The sequence below is a fragment of the Laccaria bicolor genome, genomic scaffold, assembly GCF_000143565.1.
Source record: "Laccaria bicolor S238N-H82 LACBIscaffold_80 genomic scaffold, whole genome shotgun sequence".
NCBI lineage: Eukaryota > Fungi > Basidiomycota > Agaricomycetes > Agaricales > Hydnangiaceae > Laccaria > Laccaria bicolor.
Window position 1 is genome coordinate 55818 of NW_001889951.1, and position 11237 is coordinate 67054.

Sequence of the window (11237 nt, forward strand, 5' to 3'; positions counted from 1 at the left end):
TGAGATGTAGAGGGCGAGGAAGGGATAAGGGCATGATTGAATAAGTAACGCGAAGACAATAACTTACCAAGGGTAGTGTTCGCAGGTCCAGTTAAGTCCAGTTTTTTACCTCAAAACGACGCAACTGGCAACCGCAACCGGTCTAGACCGATCCAAATATTGAGGGACCGCAACCGGACCGCTTTGGACCGGTCTTTTTCGGTCCACAACGCAAAAAAAACCGGTCCAGACCAGTTGCAACCGGTCTTTTGTTGAAAAATTTATTGTGCCAGATATATTAAATGTTACCTCACGTACATAGCATGCGTAGATAGATAATTTAATTCTCCGTACGCTGGCCAAGATTTGAAGCGAATCGGTCAAGATTTGACTGAGATATGGTGAAAACGGAGAGAACATACATTCAAATTGCGTATAAAAATGTTTTTGGCCATATCTCAACCAATTCTTGACCGTTTTTGATGATTCAGGGACCGAAAATTAAGTAAAATGTGCACGAGTAAGGTACAATATGTGATGAGACAAAAGACCGGTTGCAACCGGTCTAAACCGGTCTTTTTCGGTTTTTATATATTTACAAAAACATGGCAACTGGCAACTGGACTGATCACAAATGTGGGCAACTGGCAACTGGAAAAGACCGGACTGTGGTTCAGTCCAGTTCAGTCCTATGTATATTTTCAGTCCTGTAGACTGGACCTGCGAACACTAACCAAGGGAGATATGCTTATCCCGACTGACTCTCCAGCCCTCAAACTGAAGCTTACGCCTAACATCGAGTGGCGGTGGTGACCTAGCATGGACCTTTTTGAGAGGGTATTATTGTCAAGGTGGGCATCATTAAGAATGCCAGCCACGTCTGTGCAATGGAAAGGCCGTTTAGGGCAGGTGTTGTCAACTTGAAAGAAGAAATACTGACAATCAACTTGGGCTAAGGAAGTCTTCTCCGTGATATGCAGAGTGGCTTCAAATGCCGGGTGGTAGTCTAAAGTTGGAATTGAAGCCAAGAAAGTCGATTGCAATCCTGTTGATAGTATAAACATCCAGTAAACCTTCCAATTTCAAGGTTTCAATTAGCGTACCCAAGTCATACCAGTTGAGATCGGTGGTTTGTGGTTTTGTATGCATGGCGCTCGTAAACGAAATTAAGAGGACCAAAACTGTCACAGAATTGTCAGCATATTAGACTGACGTGGGCAGACAGAAGAAGAGGGGTATGGTGGCAGCACAGAGGGGGAAAACGAGTGAAGATAGAAAGGGGAGTAAATCTAACAGAAGGAGGAACTCACTCAGAGCTGATGCACTCGAACACCTTCAGCGCATGCTTTGCATCTCAACAGCTCCCTGCTCTCTGTGGATTGGTACAAGTTGACGAAGGCGGTTATCGGGTTTCATTCTGACCACAGCAGGAGGTCAGGTCTCCAGGCAATGTCAGCAGTAGCTGAACCTAGAGAGGAAACATTTGATGACTCATCATGAAACTCCATTCGACGAGGGGGGTTTGCGGCAGAGTTCAATCTGGGTACTTCACGATGGAAAGCTGGCAGAACAAACACAACATCAACTGGACAACAATGGTTTGTAAGTAGGAGGGTCTATGGTGGGCCACAAGGTAACGAAAGAAAAGTAGTTGTCTTTCGCACAGCCACATGCAAAACAAGACTGTGACCAGGAACGTCAGCTGACTCTGTGAAATGGTCTGTTACCCATTTTGAAGATTGACGCCGCACAGCATCGATTCTCTCTTCTGAACCACCATGTCTGATCCCATTGACCCCTGCGAAAATCGTTTGAAATGCAAGCTCGAGGAATTGCCTGATGAAGGCACAATTGCTGACCACCCACGTAATAAACACTATGGTGGTTTGAGGTTAGAGGTCATGATCTCGCGCTACTAGATAAATATTAACGTGAATCCGTCAGCCCCAGCTCCACCCCACCTCTCTCGATAACTCCATCTTCAACCATCAGTGCAGCAGGCATAGCCATGGCAGTGAGCATTGATTGCTCATCAATTCAAATTTCCAGGTGATCAGGTTGATGTCTCTGTGGGTGGAGGGCTTCAGTGCTTGCAACAAGTTTTGCCTATCTCCACTGGTCTGCATTAACCCCAGACCTCTATCATTCATCATTGGTAACACTGATATAGATATCCTGAGTTCTTACCTGCCTACCACTCCATCAATTGCCCCTGTTCTTGAAATGACTGTTGCCTGTGAGATACCCCTCAATCTCTTTGCCATAAAGTTCATACTAACCTTCATTAATTCTTATCTCACAGTTGATCAAAGTGAAGGTTCTGTGCAAGGAGCTGTTGTTTCCTTGCAACACCCTTCTCCTATCTTGACAGGTTCATGCTTGCTTCAAATCTCTACATTCTTTTTCTGATAACACTGTTTAGATTTTCCAAGTTCTGACCTGCCTATTGCTCCATCTATTTGTTCTGATTTGAATGCAGAACTGATGCCTGCCAGTCAGTACTCTTATAAATATAGTCCAGGCTTGCTCCAGTTAGACAGACCATGAAGAGTCCTCAACAAACTTTCAAGCTAACATTATAAACAATATTTCAGCCACAGCTCAAAATGTGAACACAGGCCCTAACTATGTTTAGACCATCAGATGTTATTGCCTTCACTTATATTTGAATAGGTACCATCAATCAAGGTAAGTAGTAAGAAAAACATCATGTTCATCTTAATGTTGTTTGTGATTGGTAGGTGTGGACCCAAATATTCAAATCACACTTGAGACAATTAGGGATGACCAACTGGGTATTATTGCAGGTTCTTGTTGTGAATGTGTAGTTGACCTCATTTTTCTGTTACAGTGGGGCAGATTTATAAGTGGCTTTGTCCACCCAAGGAGTCCATAAACTACAATGCTGCACATGCAATTCTGGAGAGTCAACCAGACACCTGTCAATGGTTTCTCAAGGGAAATACATTTCATGGGTGGCTCAAACAGCCTGGCTTTCTGTGGATCAAAGGAAAATGTAAGTTTTCTGTCAACATTTGTAAATTTATACATTATTGACAGTCTATCCAGCTGGCTCTGGGAAAACCATTTTGAGGTTGATTATCTTAACATTTTTTATGAAATAGAATTGATTTTTCTTTACAGCTCAGCAATAATTCACAATATTTTCCAAAGATTCAATGCTGCCACTGCATATTTCTTTTTTGATGGAAGAGACTCACAGAAGGATTTCCAGCTGCATGATAAATTACTGCGATCACTCATCTGGCAGTTCTCTCTGAAATGTGAGGGTGGAGTGCCTAAGGTCTTAGTGAATCTGTATGCTCACTGTGGCAATGGCCATAAAGAGCCAACTCTGGGTGATCTGCAGAATACTCTTCAAGCAATTCTTGTTGGCTTTAGTTCAACTTTCATCATTCTGGATGCTCTTGATGAATGTACTGAAAGAGAAAAGCTTCTTAACTGGATTCAGACCTTTATTCTCAAGAAAGATAAAAATCTTGGGCTCCACTTGTTAGTTACTAGCTGTCCAGAACAGGAGATTGAGGACAAGTTCAAGTCTTCTCATTATATTGACTTGGTTGAGGAATCTGAGAATCATGATCTTGTAGCCTACCTTGACTATCAGCTTCAGAATGACTCTGACTTGCAAAAATGGGACTCTGACACTCAAGAGGAAATCAAGCTGAAGTTAATGGAACAAGCAGATGGAATGTATGTTTATTATCAACATTTGAATGACAAAATGAGCATTAAATACAATTTTAGGTTTCGTTGGGTTGCATTACAGTTAAATGAGCTGAAAAAGTGCTGGACCAAGGCTCATCTCAAGAAGCAGCTAGGTGATCTACCCCAGGGTTTACATAAAACCTATGACAAAACCTTGCTGGGAATCAATGAAAAAGCTCGTTGCTATGCTAAAACCTTTCTACAGTGGCTGTCATTTGCTGTTCATCCACTGACACTAAAAGAGTTGGCTGCAACTGCTTCTATTGATCTTTCTGATGAGAATGGACCAGAGTACAAATCAGATAATGAACTTCGAGATGTGGAGGATATCTTGAAAATATGTTCTAGTTTTATTATGAAATCAGAAGGTGTGGTTTGGAAGAATAACAGATTGAAATGGGCACTGACTATTAGATAGGCTTCATCAAGCTTTCCCACTTTTCTGTCAAGGAATATCTAATATCCCGGTATATTCAAAGTCATCATGTGAAGCAAGTCAGATACTTCAGTTTCGGTGAGGAGCTATCACACTCTGTCATATCTCAAATCTGTCTGGCCTATCTTCTGCAATTTGACACATCTGAGCCACTTGATAAAGATCTGGATGTATCTTCCCCTCTTGAAAAATATGCTGCAGAACACTGGATCATACATGCACATTCTAGTTGCAAGAGTCAATCTCAGTCATCTTCAATATTTATATTGATGATGCAGCTTCTGACAGATGAAAATAATGCTTTTGTGAACTGGGTTTGAATTTATGATATAGATAGACACTACACACATCTACACAGACAGAGGAAGGAGATTGCTACACCACTATATTATGCATCACTGGCTGGACTAACTAAGGCATCATATATTTTGTCAAAAATAAGCAGAGATATGAATGCACAGGGAGGATACTATGGAAATGCACTGCAGGCAGCGTCATATCAAAGTCATGAGGAAATTACAAGGCTCCTGATACAGAAGGAAGCAGATGTGCATGCACAGGGAGGAAAGTATGGAAATGCACTCCAGGCAGCATCATATGGAGGCCATGTGGCAATTACAAAGCTGCTCATAGATGAGGGAGCAGATGTAAATGCACAGGGAGGATGCTTTGAAACTGCACTCCAGGCAGCATCATATCATGGCCATTTGGCAATTATAGAGCTGCTCCTAGATGAGGGAGCAGATGTAAATGCACAGAGAGGGGAGTATGGGAATGCACTCCAGGCAGCATCATATCAAGGCCATGAGGCTATTACACAGCTGTTCATAGATGAAGGAACAGATGTAAATGCACAGGGAGGGGAGTATGGGAATGCACTCCAGGCAGCATCATACCAAGGCCATGAGGCAATTACACAGCTGCTCATAGATGAGGGAGCAGATGTACAGTGACTCGCTATAAGTCTTGCACCACCTAAAAAATACTATATCTTCCTCAATCTCTGGGGACTAGTTACCATATAAATATGATAATATACAAATATTCTATATACATCTTTGACATGAATATGAGGTCTGGATCTCATCCTCTGCTTCATGTAGGAAAAAGTGAAAAAATGAGGTTTAGAGAGTTTTATCAATACTTCATATGAGGGTCTAAAAAAATGTGAAGAATTAAGTACTTGCTGACTCAAGTATACAGAACTTTGAATGATATCAATTGGATTAGCGGTTGTTGAGATATAGGTGTAAGAAAAGGCTTGTTTTGGGGTAGATGATGAAACAAGGCCCATTCTTACACCTATATCTCAACAACTGCTACTCCAATTGAAATGATTCAAGGTTCTGTATACTTGAGTAGGCTAGTACTATATATTTTTCCAACTCTCACATGAAGTATTTGAAAAACTGTCAAAACCTCATTTTTGATCTACCCAAAACAAGCCCCTTCCTTACACCTATATCTCAACAACCGCTAATCCAATTGATATCATTCAAAGTTCTGTATACTTGAGTCAGCAAGTACTTAATTCTTCACATTTTTCTAGACCCTCATATGAAGTATTGATAAAACTCTCAAAACCTCATTTTTTCACTTTTTCCTACATGAAGCAGAGGATGAGATCCAGACCTCATATTCATGTCAAAGATGTATATAGAATATTTGTATATTATCATATTTATATGGTAACTAGTCCCCGGAGATTGAGGAAGATATAGTATTTTTTAGGTGGTGCAAGACTTATAGTGAGTCACTGTAAATGCACAGGGAGGGAAGTGTGGAAATGCACTCCAGGCAGCATCATACCAAGGCCACGAGGTAATTACAAAGCTGCTCATAGATGAGGGAGCAGATGTAAATGCACAGGGAGGGGAGTATGGAAATGCACTCCAGGCAGCATTGTGTCGGGGCCATGACACAATTACAAAGATGCTCCTAGAGAAGGGAGCAGATATACATGCACAGGGAGGAAAGTATGGAAATGCACTTCAGGCAGCATCATATCGAGGCCAGGAGGAAATTACAAAGCTGTTGCTGATACAGAAAGGAGCAGATGTAAATGCACAGGGAGGGAAGTGTGGAAATGCACTCCAGGCAGCATCATACCAAGGCCATGAGGCAATTGCAAAGCTGCTCATAGATGAGGGAGCAGATGTAAATGCACAGGGAGGGCATTATGGAAATGCACTCCAGGCAGCATCATATCAAGGCCATGGAGCAATTGCAATGCAGCTCATAGAGAATGGAGCAGATGTGCATGCACAGGGAGGAAAGCAATACTTTACCATCCCCCACATAATCCACATGGACTCCACTGGATTCCACTGGCTTCCACTGGCTTCCACTGGACTGGACTGGACTGGACTGCCAATCACAAAACTGGACTCCACTGGACTCTCCCAACACAAAACTGGACTGGACTGGACTGCCACAGACCTAAGTTAATTCAGAATTCCTGAACTTAGATCTCAAAACAAAAAATAAAATTGAAGTACATTTATTAATTAAATTAATTAAATTTACTAGATTCTATGTTACAGAGAGGGGGAGGGAGAAGAAGGAAAAGAAAGGGGAGAGGGAAGAAGGGGGAAGGGAGGAATGGAGGGGGAGGGAGTGGTGTCAGGAAGGGAAAGGGAGGGGGGAGGGAGCAAGGAAGGGGGAAGGGAAAGGGAGGGGGGAAGAGAGGAATGGAGGGGGAGGGAGCAAGGAAAGGGGGAAAGGGGGGAGAGAGTGGGCAGAGGGAGTGGTGAAGAGAGGAGGTAGTGATGGGGGGAGAGAGTGGAGGGGAGGGGTGGTGCTGCTGGGCCCTCGTCGCCTTTCCGCGTTGGCGTTGGCAGTGGTGGGCGCTGTCGCGTATCGTCATGCTCACGTGTCGTCATCGTCGTCGTGTGTCATTGTTGTCGTTGTTGTCGTGTCGTTGTTGTCGCGTGTCGTCGTGCTCACGTGTCATCATGCTCGCGTGTCGTCGTTCTCGCATGTTGTCATCGTTGTCGCGTGCCGCTGCTGGGCGCTCGTCGCCGTTCTGCGTTGGCGTTGGTGGGCGCTCGTTTGTCGTTGTCACATATCGTCATGCTGGCATGTTGTCGTCGTCGTCGTCGTCGCATGTCATTGTGCTCGCGTGTCATCGTCGTCGTTGTTCTCGCACGTCGTTGACCTCGCACGTCGTTGTCGCGTGCCGCTGGCACCTGTCGTGGTGAGAACTGGGCATTGGGGTGGTGGGCATATGTACCCTTGGCCCATGACGTTTCCACATCATGGGCGTTGTCCCTTGTTCTTGGCCCGTCATTCCGCGTTGGCGTGGGCGTTGTTGGCGTGGGCGTGGGCGTGGGCGTTGTTGGCGTGGGCATGGGCGTTGTTGGCATGGGCATGGGCGTTGTTGGCATGGGCATTGTTGGCGTTGGCGGTGGTGGGCGCTCGTTCGTCGTTGTCGCGTATCGTCGTGCTGGCATGTCGTCGTCGGTGTTAGAGGACAGTGGTGGTGGTGGAAGGGAAAGGGATGGTCACGGATGTGTGACCATGCCGCAAACAGGATACGTGACGATATGGCACGCCCTCAAGTAGTCACGTGATCTCACCCCGCAGACTGAACAAAATCATGAATCCTTATTGCAGCTATCACTACCTATACTAATATCTATAACATTACCTTTCCATTCATTGATCAATAGAATTATAAGTCTGTATAGTCTATTTCGCTTTTTTGTAGTACTAATAATAATAAGTAATAAGCAATAATGCACTGGAATCACTGGAATCCACTGGACTCCAGTGGATTCTGACTGGACTCATAGTCCACTGGACTGGGACTGGACTCAGAAAAGTGGCTTGTAGTCCAGTGAGAGTCCAGTGGACTGGACTGGACTGGACTGGACTTGAGTCCAGTGGACTGGGGATTGTGCAAGCCAATTTGGCCTGACAAATGGGCCACTGGACTCCACTGGACTCCACTGGACTCCACTGGACTCCACTGGACTCCACTGGAATCCACATGGATTACGTGGGGGATGGTAAAGACCTCGGAGGAAAGTATGGAAATGCACTCCAGGCAGCATCATATGGGGGCCATGAGGCAATTGCAAAGCTGCTCATAGACAAGGGAGCAGATGTAAATGCACAGGGAGGATATTTTGGAAATGCACTCCAGGCAGCATCATTTCGTGGACATGAGGCAATTGCGGAACTTCTCATAGAGAAGGAAGCAGATGTAAATGCACAGGGAGGACACTTTGGAAATGCACTCCAGGCAGCATCATATGAAGGCCATGAGGCAATTGCAAAGCTGCTCATAGACAAGGGAGCAGATGTAAATCCCCAGGGAGGGGAGTATGGGAATGCACTCCAGGCAGCATTATGTCTAGGCCATGAGGCAATTGCAAAGCTGCTCATAGAGAAGGGAGCAGATGTAAGTACTAGTCAGATGCACCCAGGGTATTAAAGAACAGGTTATTATGTAGGACATGGAATAGTGAAGATTTTATGGAGTATCTGTATGAAATGGAAAGATATCTTGGATGCTTTATCATTATAACTAATGTAAAGGTACAAGCATACATATTTAGTACATTTTGTGTAAACAAACATTGGAATGAAGTTTTGTGACTTAATCAAAGTTTTTGCAATGGTATTACATCAAGGGGGGTCCAGGATTTGAAAATGCCATATAGGGATGGTTAGTTAATCTTTCTGACAGGCACTCAAAAAGAAATTTGACCTCCTATATTTTTCACTCCAAACAGCCTGGAAATGGTCTGAATCAGTCCAAATCATCAACCTTTTTGAACCAGAGATCAAAGGACCAGTATGTTCAATGCAAAGATAGGATTGTGCACCAAAATATATGACACAACTAATAAGATGTCAAGTGATATGTCCTTTAGTTACACTTGATACAGTGAATACAGTGCTTTGCATAATGCTTTGCAGCACAAATTTTTTGAAATTATATTTGGTTGTGTTTGAACTGGACCCAAATTGTCACACTCAGGCCTTTTCCAGACAGGAGCCTTTCATGAAAGGTTTCAAGAGAAATTTTATTCAGTCAGTGTGGCATCTCAAATCTCTGGCTGTGCATGCAATAGTGATGTTGCGGTCAGGTTCTGAACCAAAGTTTGAACCTGATCCTTGCAGGACTGGACCAAGATTTGGTCCGAAATTTGACAGTTAGGGGGAACTGGACTATTTGTCTGGTTCCCAGTTCCTTTTGAGGGGGTGCCATGTGAATGGGTTCAGACCAGTCCAAACTGGGTGCTGAAGTACCAAGTCAGTCATCAGATCAACAATGTTCAAACTCCGTGAACCTACTTCACATCCATACACACATGTTGCACATTCAACACAACATCATCAAAGCCAGTATGGACTCTATGCAAGCCAGCATCACTGCCAAGATAATTGGCCCCTTCATCCATTTCTTGCTCTCATCACATGCACACCTCCAATTTCTTTCAGAATCGATGTTCCAATCACCTGACATGCACAAGATCTATATTCAGTAAATTTCCTCAACTAGTGAGCATGTAGTTCCACATTAATATCACTACATAGTTTCTATCCAGATCTTTCCCCAAGCCCATTTCACTTGGAGTCAGAACCCGAGAGAAATTCATGATGTAAATAAGCACACAAAGTAAGTTCTCACCAACCTTTAGAACTTTCAGACTCATTAACATGGTGCATTTCCCCCAGGTTGGTTAGTGCACCCCTAATGTGTGCTAATGCGAAAATTTTCATGGTGCAAGGTGAGATCTCCCTTGGACTCCCTCCCAATTTTAAATTTTTGCTAATAACCACATGAAGCTAGGCAACACATTTTTCGTGCGGGTGTGATGATGCCATATCTTGTCATTCAAGGTACATTCAACCATGATCTCTTCCGCAGTTTTGCTGACACCCACATGGAGCCAGGCAATGCAGTCTCTTATGTGACAGTGGATCACAATTCAACAGCCTGCTGTGGCTTTTCTTTATTGTATAAAATGGTGAGAACAACACCACATTCACCACCCAAGTCTTCTCCTGACATGTCTGACCTAGGCTGTGCTGTGGTCATGAATGGAAACCTCCTCAACGCCTCTGAGATCATATTCTATAACGATCCAGACAATGAGACACCCATCTCTGGCTCTGGAGCCTCTCCACCAAAACCCTCTGTTCACCCATTCTTCTCTCACAACACCCCTCCCACTCGCATTGTTGTTGGTGCTTGTTGCAGCTCTCATACCTCACATCCTTCTGCTAGGCTTGTTGATCCTGACAACGCCAAGTCCAGTGCTGAGAAGTCTGTGTCACGTGGGAGTGAGGAAAGTGTAATCTGACGCGCTGACAAGATGCATGAACACCAAACAACACACACACACACTAACACCTTAAACACTTATCACCACAGGTACGTGCTCGGTGCTTCGAGTTCGGGTTCGTACGGCAAATAGAATTACCACACTTGTTTTGTTAGAACTTAAGTAGAAGTTCGGGGAAATGATTTTGTATATTTTATATCACTTGTCTAAGTCTAGTAGACCTTTTGGAACAAAAGGTATTGTTTTTACGTGCAGGCACAAGTATAGAATTCGAAACTTAGTAGTCTTCGAAGGGAAATGGCTTTTACTGGGACTGTCTCGGTGTTCTAGGATTGTGTTCTAACTGTATACAAAGAAATGACAAGGAAATTGTGCTTTGTAGACTTTTATAACTCCCTTGAGCTTTTATTATGCCTCTGATTCAGTCCAAACTAGTCTTAAAGACTCTTCAAGCATGCTCACTTGGATTCCTCAGTAATAGTAGAGAGCTCTCTTACTAATTGACAAGACAACCTTGCAAAAGCTTTGTGATCCCCACTTAACATGCTGGTTCCGGGCACACGTTACTTATGTCTGCGAAGAAAAGTCCTTAAATTGATTACAAACTTATCCACTACCTCAGATGCTACTGGGAGTGCGACAGCTGGTCAACACAGGGGTTAATTCCTTCCATTTCAGCCTGCGCGCGTCCTCTTTTTATACTATTCTATGTTTTCTATTTATATTTACATGTCCGTGCGTTGTCTGAGAGGTTGGACAAATTAATACTGACTTTTTAGTAAAGGTTTGAAGTG

At 43.7% G+C, this 11237-nt stretch overlaps 1 protein-coding gene across 1 annotated transcript; it reads left to right on the plus strand.

Annotated features, from left to right (window-relative positions):
• Positions 1–9851: 9851 nt before the first annotated feature.
• On the plus strand, positions 9852–10461 carry LACBIDRAFT_317450 (uncharacterized protein; the record flags this gene model as incomplete). The annotated part of the gene is made up of 3 exons (XM_001890111.1): positions 9852–9885; positions 9944–9997; positions 10052–10461. The coding sequence occupies 3 exons, from the start codon at positions 9852–9854 to the stop codon at positions 10459–10461; spliced, it is 498 nt and encodes a 165-aa protein (XP_001890146.1).
• Positions 10462–11237: the final 776 nt, after the last annotated feature.